General features: G+C 40.1%; 1 protein-coding gene across 1 annotated transcript; it reads left to right on the top strand.

Moving 5' to 3' along the window:
* Window positions 1–10,302: 10,302 nt before the first annotated feature.
* Window positions 10,303–15,724, top strand: LOC128508436 (uncharacterized; the record flags this gene model as incomplete). Its single annotated transcript, XM_053479779.1, has 3 exons — window positions 10,303–10,486; window positions 13,234–13,569; window positions 15,396–15,724. Coding segments are annotated over 3 exons (849 nt in total), but the record flags the coding sequence as incomplete, so codon positions are not given.
* Window positions 15,725–20,624: the final 4,900 nt, after the last annotated feature.

Genomic DNA, 20,624 nt, shown 5'->3' with positions numbered 1-20,624 from the left:
ACCCGCAGAAACCTTTACTCTGTCTCCCTTTCTACTGTGTCTTCATGCACCCTATCATCCCCCCCCAGACCCAGACTTCCTTTCCTCTCTTCCACTAGAGACTGCGACTGAAACTTTACTCTCCTTTCTCTCCTCATCCATAGATCTCCTATGCCCTCTATCCTTTAAACCAAGGAAGACTTCTTGTCCTGCTCAATGGCTATCCGATGTATTGAGCAACAACAGGAAAGAGTTAAGAACAGCAGAGAGAAGATGGAAGAAGTAGCTTGATACAGATCTTGTCTCTTACCAGACTCTTCTCTTCAAATTCTCATGTGACATAACTTCTGCCAAAACTGCCTTCTACAGAGAAAAGCTGGAAGCCTCTGCACATGATCCTGGCAAACTCCACAATATCTTTTCCATACAACCCAAATGCTTCTCCGGCCCCATTCTCTCTGACTGCTGATGACTTTGCCACATTCTATGATGGGAAAATTGCAGCAATCCACCAGTCTTTTGTTCCCAACCCAACTCCTACACCAGAACTTCTGGACCTTTCATTCTCTCCCTTAGCAGAATTCTCCAACCTGTCATCTGATGAGATTCAGTCTCATTAACCAACCCAACCACCTGTTCATTAGAAACAATCCTTTTTACAATGCTCCAGGCCATCTCACCTGGAGACCTTCTTCCCTTCACCACAACCATCATCAACCATTCCATATCATCTGGTCATGTTCCTGCTGCTTTTAAGAAGGCAAGGGTTATTCCCATCCTCAAGAAACCCTGCTTGGATCCAGCAGAAGTTAACAACTGTCACCCGGTATCACTTCTTTCTTTTATTTCCAAAATTCTTGAAAGGATGGTCTATAACCAAAAGTCTCTTCATCGCTCACAAACCAACCATAATGATTTCAACCAATCTGGATTCAATGTAATAATAATAATAATAATAATAATAATTTAAAAGTGGCACATTTCGCAGAGATTGCCCTTCTAAAGAATAAAAATAAAAATTAGTCACTGAAAAACTCCATGCTACTAAATCTACTAAATTTTCATCTATCCTCATCCTCCTGGACCTGTCAGCTGGATTTGACACAGTGAACTACACGATTCTATTATCTATCCTTACAAGCCTTAAAATCTGTGGAACAACATGGCAATGGTTTGCTTCCTATCTAGAAGATAGGTCATATAAGGTGATGTGGAGGGAATCCACATCTGCCCCATGCAGACTCTCTACTGGTGTCCCACAGAGCTCAGTACTTGGTCCTCTTCTGTTCTCCCTCTAAATCCGGTCTCTTGGTAAGGTCATATAATCGCATGGATTTTCATACCATTGTTATGCAGATAACACACAACTTATTTTCTCATTTCCCCCCTCAGATACTCAGGTTTTCACCTGGATCTCAGTATGTCTAGCAGACATTTCATTCTGGATGGCAGCTCAACAGCTGAAGCTCAATCTGAGTAAAACCAAATTGCTGTTAATCCCTGGTGACTCATCCCCAGGTCAAGACCTTGTGATAACCTTGGACAATAAACAAATCACTCCTTCAGTTACTGCCCGCAGTCTTAGGATAACTGTGGACAATCATCTGTCATTTTCCCCAGACATGTTGATTTTTTCTTTACAACATCAGAAGAATACATCCATTTCTTTCTTCACATGCTATTCCGGTGCTTGTTCAGTCCCTTGTTATTTCAAGGCTGGACTACTGCAACTCACTCCTGGCAGGTCTCCCTCTGGCCACCATTCGTCCTCTGCAGCTCATTCAGAATTCAGCAACACATCTCATTTTCAACCTTTTCAAGGTTCTCCCACACCACCCCACATTTCCGCTTCCTGCACTGGCTTCCTGTAGCTGCCCACATCAAATTTAAATCCCTGATGCTTGCCTACAAAGCTAAAAATGGCCCAGCACCTACTTTTCTCTCTGCTCTAATCACACCACGCACTGCACCACGTTCCTTTCGATCCTTCAGCACTGCTCCACCATCTCTCAGGGATAGAGGATGACATTCATCCAGACTCTTTCTGTTCTGGCACCTAGGTGGTGGAACGAACTTTTTTTTGATATCCATACAGTCGAGTCTTTGACAATCTTTAAATGATGACTCAAGATGTATCTGTTTCTTCAATACTTGGACTCATTCCCCCACTCCCCACAACAATCTCTTCCTAACTATGTATGACACTTAGTTAGTAACCTAGTAAACCAGTGTAAGTATCTATCCGATGACACAAACTTCAAAGCACTTTTTGTAACTCACTCTGGATAAGAGTGTGTGCCAAATGCTTAAATGTAAATAAATGTACTGGTGTTAAGTGCTTTTGGATCATCTCCAGGATTTTTCTGCCTTCATACAGTAACAGTCTTTGGCCTCATCAAGAGAAAGGCCGAAGTATGCTTGTTGAGTTTCTCCTGTCAGCAGGGGGAAGCGAAGCATATTCCACTTTCGCCTTGGCCATCCATCCTCGGTGGTAAGGTAGGGGGTGAAGTGCAGCCTTCATGCTAAGGTGATTCAAAGTCTTTGGCCAGGTGTGGAGAGGAAAGCATGGGAGGCAGCCAGGTCTGGCAGATGGCCACTTCTCTTTGGCTTGTGGCATGCAGGAGTCTTTTCAGAGCAATCCAAATCTGTAGGGAGTAGTGCAGATGTCCAGGATGGTAAATGCTGAAGATATTAGCCTTAGAGGGGTTTAGACAGGGTGAGAGCAGCATCATTGTTGTAGCAGAAAGTCTGGGTGTCAAAGCTAAGGGTAAGATTAGCCGACCGGAGCACACATCCTTTGCACTTCATGTGTCCAACAGGTTTGCTCTCTTTAGTGATGCATCCTCTGAGGCACATGACATTAGCTAGGCCTTTAGGGGCACTAGTGGCAGTGGTTAGGTGTATCCAGGGAGCCAGAGCACAAGACATAGCAAGTAATCTTAGAACTCTAGAATAGCATAGGTTCTCTAAGATAGTGATACATGCTCAAGCTTACAATATATACCTTCGCCAGTCATAGGTTAGCAAGAATAACTTCACAGAGGTGTTTAAATTAGCAAAGGCAATGTCTGATAAAGTAATATGCTCGTGCCCCATCCCAATGCGACGTGGCAACAAAGCTTACAGCAGGTTATGGTTTTTGAACAGCTGGATGTCCAGGTGATGCTCTGAAAATAATGTGGACTTTATAGATAATTGGAGTACCTTTGAGGGCAAAGCTGCCATGTTAGGGCGGGACAAGGTCCATCATACTCTAGAAGGTGCTGTTTTTATTTCTTGTAGCATAGCTCATAGTCTCAGAAGGAGCCAAGTTAATTGATGACTACCCAGAGCCCAGCCCAGGGAGCAGACAAACAGGCTAAACCAACCGTCTGCTAGCTGCAAAGAGTCATCATCCAGGCTTTACTATATCGAGAGTGTGTCTGTTCCCCAAGCTGAACAAAAATTAAGAAAGACTCAGAAATTCTGTTGTAATAATTTAATTAATATAGAGACCAAAAATTAAGGACTGTTAAATATTAGATCTTTTACATCTAAAGCAGTTACTGTTAATGAAACTCTCAAAGATCAGGAGTTTCATATATTGTGTTTAACAGAAACCTGAATTAAAGAGAACGAGTATGTAGCTCTAAATGAAGATAGTTCTCCTAGATACAGCTACAAACACCAGCCTTGGCTAACTGGTAAAGGAGGAGGCATCGCAGTTATTTATGTCCTCTATGGTAACATATCAAATGTAGCTACAAATATAAGATCTGCTCAGTCAATCCCAGTAATTATCATTTACAGACCCCCAGGGCCGTACTGCAAAATCCAGTGTGATTTTGCAGAATTTCTCTCAAACCTGGTCTTTTCTGTAGTCAAAGCGTTAATTGCTGGAGACTTTAATATTCATTTTGAGAATCCAGAAGACCCTCTGAGAATGGCATTTATATCCATACTGGGCTTAATAGGAATAAATCAGTGTGTAGTAGGACCCACTCCTAATGCAGGTCACACTTTAGATTTAATATTATCCTTCGGATTCAGTATAAGAAATATAATTACAATTCCAAAGTCTGAACTTATCTCAGATCACTAACTTATCTTAATTAAAGTGTGTCATAGTAATAATGTACGCACAGTGCCACACTACGGCATTAAATGTACATTTATATCACACAGAGCTTTATCAGTAATCTCCCAGAGCTGTCAACTTGGATTGGATTGACGTCTGACCCCATAGAACTCAATCAAACGAATGAATGTTGAGAGTCAACATTTCGTTATACCTTAGATAATGTAGCTCCAGTTAAACCGAAGATAATTAGAGATAAGAAACTCGCTCCCTGGTATAATGACCACACATGTACATTAGAACAAACCGCCCGGAAATTAGAATGCAAATGGCATTAAAGATATTAGTATTCCAAATAGTATGGAAGGAGAAAATCCTGAACTATAAAAAAGCTCTTAGTGCTGCTAGATCATTGTATCTCTCCACTCCACTATAGAAGCTAACAAAAATAACCCTCAATTTTTATTTAATACCGTAGTTAAATTAACTAGAAACAATACTACTGCATCTCCACAACAACAACATACAGTACTGAGGACTTTATTCACCCTTGAAGAGAATAAACTAATTTCACTTATTCTGCAAAATCATCAACCTGTGTATTAGATTCTACAGTATACCGACACATTTACTCAAGCAGATAGTACCAGCAATAACAGAACCTCTGTTGAAAATAAATAACTTTTCACTTAGCAGTGGGTATGTTCCAAAATCTTAGCAGTTATTAAACCACTAATTAGGGACTCTGGGCTCGAGCCCTGTCAGCTGTAAACCTCCCCTTTATCTCTGAGATTCTGGAAAAGGTTGTAGCACAGCAGCCATGTTCATATCTACATTCACAGAAATAGCATAAACAAACTGTATCAGTTAGGGTTTAGGCCTCATCACAGCACAGAGACAGCACTTGTTAAAGTAGTTAATGACCTCCTATTGGCTCTGATCAGAGTCGACGCCTTTTGACACCATTGATCATAGTATTCTTCTTCGTAGATTGGGAAATGTTGTAGGAATTAAGGGGACAGCCCTCTCCTGGCCCAGATCCTATTTGACTGCCCTTTATCAGTTTGTAGATTTAAATGGTGACTATTATGCATGTTCTGAAGTGGAGTTTGGACAACATGCAGCTCTAACCAAGCTTTTTGATCACAATGTTACTTTATAAGGCCTTTTTCTTTCATCAAATGCAACAGTAATGTGTCTGCAAACCCTGTCCACGTTAAAACAAATCCCCTATGCATTACACAGCTCTGTAATCATCGTTCAGGTACAGCAGAGCGAATTGGTGGTTTGGTATTTATGTCACATTGTGCAGCTCATGTCTGTGTCACATCTATATACATAATGATTATATCAAAGTCTTTACAGTGGAAGGTGACCGTTCCTATACACTGCTTTGTGTCCTGATATCTGCTGGAGTTTTCCTCTTATTAATAATACCCTGCTGAAAAATCCAGCATAGACCAGCATGATTTATATCACACACACGCGCGCGCACACAGTAGAGGCGATAGGTTTCCTGCATGTGTGGAAGATGTCACGCACTGTACAGGTTTCTGAAGCTCTACAGAATGTTCTGGAATGTGGGAGGAGTTTAGATTTACCTCAGAACAACACTGAGACTCCAACAGGGAACGAAGAAGGAGAATCCAGCAAGCTGTTACCATAGGTAAGTTATTAAATCTTATATAATCCTTATTCTGATAATATAAAACTAATATTTTATTTTTCCTCATTTTCTCACAAGCTTTTGCCAGTTTATGTGAAACATTGTCATTTAATGTCACTTATATGGTTTAGTTAGCATGTAGATAACACTGCTAAATCATGCCAACATACTGCCTTACGTAGCTTAGCACAAACAGGTTAGCTCATGGTGGCTAAGCTAATGCCTTACAGTATATAGATTACAGGTGGTTATCAGTATCAGCTTAATATATATATATATATATATATATATATATATATATATATATATATATTATCACCCGGTTTTGGTTAGCTTTATGTTAGGGTAGCTATTTGGTTCAGTTTTTGGTTAGCTTATAACACTGCTATCTATATGTTATTTAGCACAAACACTTTAGTTTGTGATATTAAGGTGTAAATGTAAATTGTAATGCAAAAAGTATAAATTGTTGTATAACATTAAAAAAGCTTGTGTTCTCTTTATCCATGGTCAATAGTTATTGATAATAGTATACAGTGATTTTATTATCATGCTTGTTTCTTTTTCCTTTTTTAAAAACAGTTGTGACGGTGAAAATGTTTAGCCACTTGTTTTATAGAGACCAAATGCAAACAAGCAGGCAAGATACAAACAGACCATTACTATGTTATTGAAAACACAGACTCTGCGATTCCTGCCCGCATGGGAATCTGGACCCGGATAGGGGTCTGGATTCGGGATGGATCTCTTGTATTTTTAAGCGGTTGCCCACACGATAAGGATTTACCTGTGACTGCATACAACCAGCACATGGACTGACCTCAGCCAGGCCAGGAATGCCAGGAATGTTACCACTGCTGGTTACAGGGTCTGTGTTCATTGCGAATCAGTTTATGGTAAGCAGCAAAAAAAAAAAAAAACACCTAAGAAATGCCAGGTATGCAATATTCATTCTTCAGTTAAACAAAAACTGCTTTTCGAGAGAGGCACAAAAAAAATGTATGACTGTGTATAGGGTGTAAAAGTGGGCTTTTACAAACCTAACACCCTAAATGTCTGTATGCACGGCCACATTTACAGGATGCCATGAATATGGCTTTTGTGTATATCATCCCTCAATCGTGGACATTTACTTTGCACTAGGTGAAAGTGGTGACATTTATATGTTTATAAGTAAGAAGAATATAAGAAGAACTACTTCAGGCCCATAAACCTGCAGTGACGTGTGAATGTGTCTGTTACTCCCCGGTCTAGGTCGGGCCATAACAGGAGTGAAAAGAGAAAAAAAAGGGGTAAGACCAAAAGTGCGTTTGCTTAGTGTTTATTTTACAGCAAGGTGAAATAAGCAAATCCCCAAAAGGTGGCTGTAAGCTTCAGAAGCCGACAAGGCCAAAACAATAAACAAAATTCCATCTACCTAGTACCAAAAGTGACAACTTACCTGCACCAAAAATAAAGAAACAGAAAAACAAGACTCTTCCCTTACTTCCTAACTAACCACAAACCAAGAAAAAAACAAGGGGCAAACAAAATGGCGTCGACTTCTTACTAAGCCACTTAATAAAGAAATAAATACAAATATATACAAAAGTATTTACAAACTAAACAAACAAAACAAAGAGGGCAAACACAAAAGCATAGTCAAAACAAGCAAAAGGGTCATGCACGGAATAGGCAAACAAAAACCAAGCAACTATCAAAAGTATCTAAGAGTAGTCAGAACGTAGCAAAGGGGTCATACACAGAATAACATTCAGGATAAAGTATTGGATAAACAGTAAGCAAAAAACAAGGTCTGTAGCATGGTGGTCTGAAGGCCTTAAGTAGGCCTTAAGTAGGCCTCTGGGTTGCCTGGAGGACCAATCATCTGGGAGGAGGCGGGACCAACAAAGGACAGGCAGAGCAACAGCCAATAGATTTCTGGCAATGGCAGAAGTGGGCGGAACCTGCAAAGACAAGGAAGACACAAGCCCAATACCCAATACCAGTAGCACCATAAAGCTGGTGCTGGTATGCTGGTCACACTGCTAATACTGGTGGGAAAAAAAACAGCATAGATCAGCATACAGTAGCTGTGACCAGCTTGACCAGCAATTATACCAGCATATGTCGTGTTTTGGTGCTGGTATCCTAGGTCTATGCTGTTTTTTTCAGCAGGGTATCCATATCTGTGTGTGTTCGGGTACAAAGAGAAAACAACAAGGCGAGAAATACATCTTCTATCTGTTCCTTGTTAAGTCTAGTTTATACTGTATGTTTGTCATGTTTACTGAAATTGATCACTTTCTTTCTCAGTAGTTTCTGCACAAACTTGAGGAAATGACTTCCACTGAGGTGATATTCTCAGCTCACAGAGCAGAGAGAGTTAAAAAGGTAAAGATCCAAATAACACTGTTAAAATAGCCATGATCAAGTTCAAGTTCAAGTTCAAGTAGGCTTTAATGTCATTACAACCATATACAGTTAGTACACAGTGAAATGAAACAACGTTCCTCCAGGACCAAGGTGCTACATGCAACATAGATTTACAACATAAATTAACATAGACACTAAACTTGCTAACCAAGAGGCCTAGTTAGCTGGCTAGCAGAGACAGGACAGAGAGACCTAACATAAATTACAACATAAATTAACAAAAAAACTAACTAGCTAAGTATAACATTTTTAAAGACAACATAAAGTGCACGTGCAAATGTGCAAATGTATTATTGGTGTTTGATTCTGATCCTAATGATCACCATCCTTTAAACACACACAGTACTGTTTGACAGCTGTTATTGCATTCAGCTATAGAAGTGTAAGTAATTATAATTTACTGTCTGGCATCAACTCACGGACAGTGTTCTTCCTTTTTGCTTCTTCATCATAACGTTACACGTGTTTATTAGGGAATAAACCATCTACAGTATTGTCTAAAAGTCTTGAATCTCACTCCTACAATAGGCCAAAAAAATGCCTAAAGATACACAATAAAAAATGGTTGTTTATGTAACAACCTCCGCAGCAGTGACCTCATTTCCCCTCCCGTCAGTTCCAGCCACTCAGCTTTCAGCATCAGCAATATACTAATCACAGGCCTGATAATTTGTCACCATCTGCACCTGTTTCTTACTGGTTTATGCTTTAAGTTAGATGCTTTTTATGCTTAACTGATTCATAGGTCACTATGTGGCTTAAAAAAAAAAAACATTCCTCTGAAACTGTTCAGGTACAGGGACTGGATTGAACAAGATAAGAGACAAAAAAGTCCTGGAAGAATCCTGGACATCTATTCTTCAAGAGTATATTTAAAATACAGGAAATTCTGGCTCTTTCAACTTACAAATAAACCCAAAATATTCAATTAAGTGTGAAAGGAAATGATGAAACAGTCACGGTTGTTCTAGTTGTTGTAAAGGTTTGTGTTTGGTTCTCAGTGTTCAGCTCTCTGTCTCTCACACACAGTAAAGGGGAAGTGCTGACAGCCGACTAAACTGCAAAATCATCACCTTTTTTCATCTACTGTATGTGTTGATTTGTTTTAAAAAAAAAGACTGTGCTAAATTAAAATAGTAATATTGAGACCTAAATAATTTTTTTTTAAAAATCCTTTTTATTGTCTATTTTTACAAAATAAATCCGCTAATGCAGATTACTAAAATGTCACTATACTGAATTGTAACAGTCACATGTTAAACTGATGCATATTTGTAAAACTGACGCATGTAAGCTTAGGCTAAATTCAATTCTCTAATTTGTGGAAATTCCATAAACAGTCTGGACATAATGATATAAAATGACAGAAAATAATAACACAAATTTAAGTCCAAAACGTTATACACAACAAGAGATCTTGTTTGTTAAATTTTTTTTAGACATATGAGAGTGTTTTAAGACTTGTCTTTACTAAATACATTCAAAAGTGTTTTATAGTTAATCCACATTACTGAGAGTAAAAGTGTGTAGTGAGCGCGTACAGACTGAACACACTGAGACAGGACTTCCGCCCAGCGGTCTGATGAATGTGGGACAGTAAAGACGTTAAGCTAACAGTAAGGGAAGGTTGTGTACAGCAGCAACAGAACTGCACTGAACACAACATTCTTCCCAGAAACTGACATCCAGGAGAACTGAAAGAAATGCTGCTGGATATTTTAGCAGAAATCAGGACTCTCAGGACTCTTCTTCTCCTGCTGTGCTGTAAGTCTGTACCTTTCTTTTATAAGAGAACAAATTCAAAATGTGAATGGAAAGAGTTTTAGGAAATAAATTGGTCAGAAAGAACATAAAACTGCCATCCATCATTTTTGTAAGCATTGTAAAATGTTGTCTGATATTAGTTTCCCGGACTGAAATGTTTATATTAAAACACAATGAAAACTTTTTAAATGCCAAATCAAAAATTTGTAGCACAGTATAATTTGTGTATACTGCAAAATATTGAATCTGAAGCAGAAGCTGTGGTGCAGGTTTACTGTGTGCAGCTGGAGACGAGACGGTCACACTGCAGGAAGTGAAAGGAACCACTATAACTCTCCATACTGGGATAACTGGGATTCAGAGTGATGCTCATATTGTCTGGTTCTATGGACCTGAGAAAGCAGAGGAAAATATAATAAACAGTCAGGTGTTTAAAGGAGAAACTGTTACAGAAATCAGTGAGAGATTTAAAAAGCGACTGCAGCTGGACAGAATCAGTGGAGCTTTAACCATCAGGAACATCAGCAGGAATCATTCTGGAGTTTATTTATTACAAGTTCTTACACCTCGTCTCTCATCTAGGACTTTCAGTGTCAGTGTTTATGGTGAGTACATTCTTAAATCTCAGGGGCTCCAGCAGGTGGTAGCCTGGTAATCTTATCTTGTGTAATAGCAGGAAAATAAGTAGCCTAGAAATGCATGCATGCAGCAAAAAAAAAAAAAAAAAAAAAAAAAACAGAAATATAGCTCTGCAAGCTGTAATCCTTAAAAATGCTTTTACTTACTGCCTCTTTTACTGAGACCTCTTAGGACTGTTGACTGTGAATTCTTTTAAATATAAATAAATAAATAAAATATAAGCACATCTCATTATATTAAAAATAACAATACTGAATTAAAATCAAGTCAACTAAATGTCCTGTGTATAAATCTAGTAATAATTAACCTAAGTAAAATTTCAAGTAGTAAAATATATACAGGTAAGTAGTTTGATGGTGAACGGTTTAAATTTACAAATTTATTGTTTTTTATGTAAAAGTACACAAATTCTGTACTTGAGTTGAAGTAGATTTTCTCTACAGCAAAGATTACCCAAGTAATCCATTAAGATGTGTACTTTGAGTAAAATTACTCGCCCTCATATTTATCTACAGGTAAGTGTCAAAAAGTCCAGGGCTTGTATTAACTCATAGCAGCCTTTTTCATAGTAAAATAAATAATAAATGTCTTTCTCTCTCCATGCAAGGCATGCAATTATGCCTAATAATAAAAAAATAATAATAAAAATTCTAAAATTCTGTGAAACAGGTATGCAATAAAAATTACAGATGGGTTTATATATATAGGCTAATACTGTATATTGTTAACTTTTGATAAAACATTTTATTAAATAAAAAAATAAGAGATTGTTAAATAAAATTTACCTGGGATCCAAAAGTGTGCAAGTGTCAAACTGTTAGATTAAAATGAACTAGAGAGGGAACATTTCGGAAGAAATTTTAAGTGTGCCTATGCTACTGCCGGGTCAGTTCTAATGGGTGTGGCTATTATTCAGTGGCTATTATTCAGTGCGTGGTGGTGCCTGCCGTGGCATCATAGGCTATGTTTACACTGTCAGGTAAATGTGACCCAGTTCTGATTTTTTGCTCATATGTGACACATATCGGATATGTTCTATGTCCGTGTAAACAGAAAAAATAACACATGCATTCCGATATTTCGAGATCGGTTTCAGGCCTCTTTCATATGTGGAAATAAATCAGTTATAAATCAAATATAAATTCGCGAACTTTGCATATATAGCAGCGCGTTAAGCATATTTCATCTTCGTCTATCTTGGCTAGTTTGTAGCACAAGAACCTCCCTTTAAGTATGCGCGATGTTTCAGATGGCATGGCAAGTGTAAACACGTGTATTGGATATGAGTCATAGTTATAAGAGCGTGTAAACAGACGGACAAAAAAATCAGATATAGGCAACAAATCAGAATTAGGCATCAAGACCTGCAGTGTAAACATAGCCAAAGACACAGCAATGATGTCATAGCTGATGTTGGTCTCAATGTTGTCTATGGGACTTTCTGGAGCGTTTTTTGGGGGGAATTTGGGTAAAACCGTCTGACGAATCCCTACCAAAAGTCATTGCACACCATTCCTCATAAAGCCACACGAAACAGTGTAACACACGTGAGTGATGTCTTAAAGCTGCGAGGCAAGAAACGGTCCAAATGGTTTTTGGTCGAAGAATAAAAAGTATGCTTATTGCATACTTAACTATTGCATAGGCACACCTCATTAATCTAATTGTTGTAACCTGTAAACCTGATGTTGAAGGACCACTCTCAGCTCTGACTGGTGATTATAAGACTGAGATATGGACACAAAAGAGGCATAAAACACTTAAACTCACCATAAACACTGACACTGAAGGTCCTGGATGAGAGACGAGGAGTAAGAACTTGTAATAAATAAACTCCAGAATGATTTCTGCTGATGTTCCTGATGGTTTAAGCTCCACTGATTCTGTCCAGCTGCAGTCGCTCTTTAAATCTCTCACTGATTTCTGTAACAGTTTTCTGGGCTAAGCAGACAAGCAGTGTTTTAAACTTTAACCTAACAGTTCTTTCTTACATGTCCAAATATATACAAACTGGTAAACCATAAAGATAAAAAAACAAAAAAAACAGTGACAGTTGTCCTAGTCAGTGTAGACTTTTGTGTGTGGTTCACAGTCTTCAGATCTCTGTCTCACACACGTCTAAGACGAAATTGTGATGGCTGAGTGAACTGCAACAAAGCATTAATTTAATATGTTTTAGATATTTGAAGTCTTAAAAGTACCAAAGAAGAGATTATTCTGTCCATGTAATATAACGGCTACCTGAGGGTTCACAAACTTATGTTCAGTCTAGTCCAGTCCAGTATCATACATGATAATTATCGAAATGAGTAATGGTGATGAATGATTATTAAATTAAACTGAATATCACATTTACTTACAAATAAAAGTAAATTAAAAACACTGACACGTATTGACTCACATTTACAATAAAAAAAATCAACATAAAACACTTAAATAAAACCATCACATTTCATTGCTTACAATTACACTATATATTAGCCCACTTTTTCTAAGATGTAATCATCAAAGTGGAAAGTCAATATTTCATACAACAGGCAGGATCTTTGGCGGGAAAATGTTCAAGATTTCCTGCTTTAGTGCAATGATATAAAAAAAAGTCCTACAGAATATAGAGAAGTCAAGTCATTTAAGGATATTTACACAAGAATTTTAAGTTTAAAGTACACTTTGTTAGTGAAATGATGAATCTAAAGAAGAAGCTGTGGTGCAGGTTTACTGTGTGCAGCTGGAGACGAGACGGTCACACTGCAGGAAGTGGAAGGAACCACTATAACTCTCCATACTGGGATAACTGGGATTCAGAGTGATGCTCAGATTCTGTGGTTTTATGGACCTGAGAAAGCAGAGAAGAAGATATTAAACAGTCAGGTGTTTGAAGGAAGAAATGTTACACAAATCAGTGAGAGATTTAAAAAGCGACTGCAGCTCGACAGAATCAGTGGAGCTTTAACCATCAGGAACATCAGCAGGAATCATTCTGGAGTTTATTTATTACACGTCATCAATGGAGGTCTCTCATCTAGGACTTTCAGTGTCAGTGTTTATGGTAAGTAGTATATATAGTGTGTTTGTACGTGTGTGAATATAATGTGTGTGTGTGTGTGTGTGTGTGTGTGTGTGTGTGTGTGTGTGTGTTAGTTATCCGGTATTTTTCTTCTTGTCAGACCAATTATTCACTATTTTTTGTTTTTAATGTAGAAAGTTTGAAAAACTCCACTACCTCAACTTTATTGTCCTGCATGCTCGGATCTATTGTTCATTTCAAAGATCCATTTGTCACTAAGCTTTAATTTCCCTCCTGATGTCTTAAGATGTTGATTCAAAAGAATTTAAAAAATCCACATAATCCTTCTTTTGGCTTAAACAGACTTTGAGATAATGTTCCTTGTCTGGCAAGTGAAAAGAACCTGGAGTACCTCAGGACACCTAAAAATTTTGTATGATTGTCCTATTACCCTGGTTCAAAGAACTCCAAACTGGACACTCTCTCTCGTCAGTTCCCCCAGTACAGGATCTAGTGTCCGAGGCCACCATTGTGCCTTCCTAATGCCTTGTGTGGGTGGCACTGCTGATTGTGAAATCGCAGATCAAGAACGCACTCCATCAGGAACCTGTCCCTCCAGAGACTCCACTATGCAGACTTTTTGTTTTGGAATGAGGACATTTCACATGTGTGCATCATGTTTACATTTACATTTAGGCATTTGGCAGACGCTCTTATCCAGAGCGACTTACATTTTTTTTTTTTCCCCATTACACATCTGAGCAGTTGAGGGTTGAGGGCCTTGCTCAAGGGCCCAACAGTGGCAACTTGGTGGTTGTGGGGTTTGAACCTAGGATCTTCTGAACCGTAGTCCAATGCCTTAACCACTGAGCTACCCCTGACCCCATGTTTCCCGTTCAGTATTGTATTCAGTGTGTTCTTGATTCATTACCGTCCCTGTCCGTTCTTTGGATTTATCTCTCTATCTTTGCCCTTTGAGACCCAGTCTTCTCCAGGATTGATTATTTTGTAAGAGCTCACAGATTTTTCATTCTGTCTCAAACTTCTTAAATGTGCAACTTACCCATGCCAAGGGCACTAACACACCCCAATACCATCACATGTGCTGGCTTTTGAACTTGTGGTGATATCAATCTGGATGGTCCTTTTCCTCTTTAGCCTGGAGGACATGTTGTCCATGATTTTCCAAAAGCAATTTAAAATGTAATAATATAAACTCTAGAACTCTATAATAAATAAACTCCAGAATGATTCCTGCTGATGTTCCTGATAATTAAAGCATCACTGATTTCATCCAGCTGCAGTCACTCTTTAAATCTCTCTCTGATTTCTGTAACAGTTTCTTCTTTAAACACTTGAGTAAACAAAGTCTTATTTGCTTTCTCAGGTCTATAAAACCACATAATCTGATCAGTTCTGTAACATATGATATTCATTACTACTCAATTCTAAAGTTGTACCGGTTAACTACATAGCAGAAAATAAAAGGCAGTGTATTCAAAATCATGATGAAGGTATAATCATGAATCAGTATTTATAAAGTCCAGAATTCTAAATTAGGAACTATATTTGACTAAAGTGAAGGCAAATCATTTTAATTGTAATAAACTTTATATGTAAGGAAAAGTGGTGGAAGACTGAACTGCAAAAAGCATCAGCCTAATTTGATTAATTATATGAAGACTTAAAAATATTTTAAAAAATGTTGATGGCTTATAGCAATAAAATGGGTGCAATTATGACAGTGTTGTAGAGTATGTATTTTTAGTACTATAATCAAATAAAATAATCTAAAAGTTAAGATTATAGTTTTTAAGTGAAATGATAAATTAAAAGCTAAAGCTGTGGTGCAGGTTTACTGTGTGCAGCTGGAGACGAGACGGTCACACTGCAGGAAGTGGAAGGAACCACTATAACTCTCCATACTGGGATAACTGGGATTCAGAGTGATGTTTATATAGTCTGGTTCTATGGACCCGAGAAAGCAGAGGAGAAGATATTAAACAGTCAGGTGTTTAAAGGAGAAACTGTTACAGAAATCAGTGAGAGATTTAAAGAGCGACTGCAGCTGGACAGAATCAGTGGAGCTTTAACCATCAGGAACATCAGCAGGAATCATTCTGGAGTTTATTTATTACACATCATCAATGGAGGTCTCTCATCTAGGACTTTCAGTGTCAGTGTTTATGGTAAGTAATCCTTATATATAACTGTAAACATACAGAACCAAAGTTTGGACACACCTTCAAATGCAATATTATTTGTTTACTGCCTTATTTTCTACATTTTAGAAGAATAGTGATGATTTAAAAAACTATAAAATAATAGAGAATTAGTTAATTAAGTAACAACATAAACAGTCAGTTGTCATTTTAAGACATGAAGGTCAGCTGTTCTGGAACAGTTCTTGCAAGAATAGTATTGTCAAGTGCATTTGCAAAAACCCATAAAGCACCATGACGAAACTGTCTCTCATTAAGACCTTTCCAGGAAAGTAAAACCAAAACTTACATCTGCTGCTGACGTTCATTTATAGTTACCAGCCTCAGAAATCACCAATTAACAAACAGCACCTTAGATTAGAGCCGTTATGAAGGATTTACAAAGCATAAATAACAAATGTACAGTACCAGTTAAGATTTTGGACACACTCTACACGTCAATGTATTCATATTTATTTCTTGTTTTTCAACATTGTTTATTAAAGATGTTGAAATTATGATAGAAGAAATATTCAGGAAAAATGCAGACTTTTGTCATGAGGTAGTCACCTGAAATAGTTCTCCAATCTTGTGATCCCAGAGGTGTTGATTACTTGTTGTCTGCATTTCCTTCACTCTCCGGTCCAGCTCATTCCAAACCATCTCAACTAGATTTAGATAAACTTTAAAAATACTTATAAGATAAGATTGTGGAGGCCAAATCATCTAATGCAGCACTCCATTACTCTCCTTATTAGCTCTTACATAACCTAGAGTTGTGTTTGGGGCCATTGTCCTGTTGCAAACCAGATGGCAAGTGGCTGCAAAATTCTATGGTAGCCATGCTGGTGAGGTGTGGCCTCAAGTTTGTCCAAGTCACCCACAGTGTCACCAGCAAACCAATCCCCACACCATTAAAACATCAAATCCTGCTTTATGCTTTACAGTGGAAACCACACATTCAGGAACCATATGGTCACCTTCTTTGAGTCTAACAAAGACATGTTGGTACGAACCAAAAATCTCAAATTTTAAGAATTTGGAGACTCATCAGATCAATGGACAATGATTCAAGATGGCGCCGGTGAGGTCGGCTGCCGTCACGACTGCTCCGACCACCTTTTCTTTGTTTTTGTTCTTTAAGTTAGTTTACAGCGTTTTAAAACCGGCAAAATTACCACCATGGGGTACATTAGTTATGATAGAGACACTCTTGTTTCTATTGGTATACAATGTACTCACAATTTGACGTTTTTAACTCCGGATCCGAGCTGGCCGAGTGAGATCCTGAGGGACAACAAAGGACGCGACGCGAAGCGGCGGCCCCGAGGAAAACGAGCCGGCGTCAGGAACAGGCTGAGAGCCCGTGCACACCGCACACCTCTGCCTAGCATCCTGCTCGCCAACGTCCAGTCACTGGAAAACAAGCTCGATGACCTCAGGGCCAGGATAAAGTTCCAGAGAGACATTCGGGACTGCAATCTCCTCTGCTTCACCGAGACATGGCTGAACCCAGCGGTGCCGGACCACGCCATTCAGCCGGCCGAGTTCTTCTCGGTTCACCGCATGGACAGGACGCGGGACTCGGGGAAGTCAAGGGGAGGCGGCGTGTGTTTAATGGTGAACAGCAGCTGGTGCAACAGCGCGAGCGTTGTTCCTCTCACACGCTCCTGCACACCAAACCTGGAACTACTGTCCATCATGTGTCGTCCTTTTTACCTTCCTCGGGAGTTTACATCGGTCATAATCAGCGCCGTTTATATTCCACCACAAGCGGACACGGACACTGCCTTATGCGAGCTGCATGAGGCACTCACACAGCAACAAACACAACACCGGGACGCTGCGCTTATTGTGGCGGGGGACTTTAATAGTGCCAACCTCAAACGCGCAGCGCCAAACTTTTATCAGCATATCACCTGCCCCACCAGGGGCGAAAGGACACTGGACCACTGTTACACTACAGTCAAGGACGGCTACAAGGCCCAATCTCGTCCACCGTTTGGTAAATCCGACCACGCCGCCATCTTCCTCATGCCAAAATACAAACAAAGGCTGAAACAGGAAGTTCCGGTTCAGAGGGAGGTCGCGCGCTGGACGGACCAATCGGTGGCCGCGTTACAGGACGCACTCGATGACGCAGACTGGGACATGTTCAGAAACAGCTCCGATGGTGACGTCAGCGTGTTTACGGAAGCGGTTGTGGGATTCATCGGGAAATTAGCGGACGATACCGTAGAAAAAAAGACTATTAAAACGTTTCCCAACCAGAAGCCGTGGGTGGATAAAACCATCCGCGACGCTCTGAGATCTCGCACCGCTGCCTACAACACGGGACTCGCGTCGGGGGACATGGAACCGTACAAGGCTGCGTCATACAGCGTCCGGAAGGCGGTGAAAGAGGCGAAGCAGCGCTACGGGAGGAAACTAGAGTCACAGCTCCAACAGAGTGACTCTAGGAGCCTGTGGCAGGGATTGAGAACAATAACGGATTATAAAGCACCAACATCCGGTATGATAAACGCAGACGTGACTCTGGCAGATGAGCTCAACACTTTCTATGCTCGCTTCGAGGCTGCAGCTAAGGACGCTAGCGATGCTAATGCTAGCGGCGCTAACGGCTGCAGACAGGAAGTCACTGCCAGCACCGGAAGCGCGTTCATCATCACCGAGCATGACGTGAGGAGAGCCTTCAAGAGAGTGAACACCAGGAAAGCAGCAGGACCAGACGGCATCTCAGGCCGTCTCCTCAGAGCCTGCGCAGACCAGCTAGCACCTGTGTTCACTGAGATATTCAACATCTCTTTATCTCAGTCGGTGATCCCCACATGCTTCAAAGAGTCCATCATTGTTCCTGTCCCAAAGAAACCTCATCCTGCTTCACTCAATGACTATCGCCCTGTAGCCCTCACTTCAGTAGTGATGAAGTGCTTTGAACGCCTGGTCAGAGACTTCATCATCTCTTCACTACCAGACACACTCGACCCACTACAGTTCGCTTATCGTCCAAACCGTTCCACGGACGATGCAATCTCTCATCTCCTCCATACATCTCTCACTCACCTGGACACTCTGAGGGGGAATTATGTGAAAATGCTCTTCATCGACTACAGTTCTGCATTTAATACCATAATTCCCTCCACACTTACCACCAAGCTGGAGCACCTGGGACTCAGCTCATCTATGTGTCAGTGGATCTCCAACTTCCTAACTGGCAGACCACAGGCAGTAAGGATGGGCGGACATGTCTCAGCCCCTCTCACTCTCAGCACTGGAGCCCCCCAGGGTTGTGTTCTGAGCCCCCTGCTGTACTCTCTGTACACCCACGACTGCGTGGCCACTACCAGCTCCACCACCATCATCAAGTTCGCTGACGACACTGTTGTGGTGGGCCTGATCACGAACAATGATGAGACGGCCTACCTGGAGGAGGTTGGAAATCTGGAGAACTGGTGCCAGAGGAACAATCTCCTCCTGAACGTCAGTAAGACAAAGGAGCTGATAGTGGACTTTAGTACAAAGCAGGTGAGGAACTACCAGACCCCCGTCATCAACAGGAGCCCAGTGGAGAGAGTGGACAGCTTCAGATACCTCGGTGTTCACATCACGCAGGACCTGGCATGGTCCTGTCACATCAACACCGTGGTAAAAAAGGCCCGGCAGCGTCTCTACCACCTCAGACGCTTGAGAGACTTTAGACTGCCCTCCAAGGTGCTCAGGAATTTCTACTCCTGCACCATCGAGAGCATCCTGACGGGAAATATCACGACCTGGTTCGGGAACAGCACCATGCAGGACAGACGAGCTCTACAGAGGGTGGTGCGATCAGCTGAGCGCATCATCCGCATCGAGCTCCCTGACCTGCACTCGATCTACAACAAGCGGTGCTTGACCAAGGCCAGGAAGATCGTGAAGGACCTCAGCCACCCCAATAACGGACTGTTTACTCTGTTGCGGTCTGGGAAGCGATTCCGCTCCTTGAAGGCCAACACAGAGAGACTGAGGAGGAGCTTCTTCCCGCAGGCGATAAGGTCTCTCAACCACAACCACACCACTATGCAGAACTACACAATATTTTCATAATTGGTCAAATCCATCAATCTTCTTACATCCATGAACACTATGGACAATTACACGCTCACCTTCCTTCATATATACACTACATGTCGTACGTTACATCCTGGACCATTGCACAAAGACACTTTAATAACTTTGCACACCTACCTTCACAACTACACTACATTTTACAGTTTTACGTTTACATCCTGGACCAGTGCACAAAGTCACTTTAATAACCTCTGCACTAAGACACTTTGTTCCATGCATATTTGCACACACCGTAAAGTATATTTCAATTTGCACAGTATATTTCTATTTTGTACATCCTATTTCTATTTTTATTTTTAGTTCTATTTTTTCATAGCACATTTCTATTTTTATTTTTAGTTCTATTTTTCCTAGTTTAATTTAATTTTGTAATTTAATTTCTATCGTATTTCTTTTATTCATATTTATTTCTTATTTGTAAAATTTAACTCTCTTCTAGGGTCAATGGCAGTCGTATAATACATTTCACTACATTTCGTACTGTGTATGTTTGTGTATGTGACAAATAAAATTTGAATTTGATTTGAATTTTCCACTAATCTAATGTCCATTCCGTGTGTTTCTTGGCCCAAGCCTCCTCTGCTTGTTTTTCTTTTGATCTGATGGTTTCTTTGGCACAATTCAACCGTGAAGACTTGACTCTCACTGTCTCCTTTTAATGGTGGATGTTGAAATATGTCCCCTGCTTGGTCTTCCTGTCTTTGGACAAGTCAGTTTCATTATAGTGTTTGATGGTTTTGGCGACTGCATCTGCACATTCAAAGTTCTTGAGATTGCCTTTCAATTTTT

This window comes from Clarias gariepinus, chromosome 20 (genome assembly GCF_024256425.1).
Source record: "Clarias gariepinus isolate MV-2021 ecotype Netherlands chromosome 20, CGAR_prim_01v2, whole genome shotgun sequence".
NCBI lineage: Eukaryota > Metazoa > Chordata > Actinopteri > Siluriformes > Clariidae > Clarias > Clarias gariepinus.
Note: the sequence above shows the minus strand (reverse complement) of the source record. Positions and strands in the feature narration are given on the sequence as shown.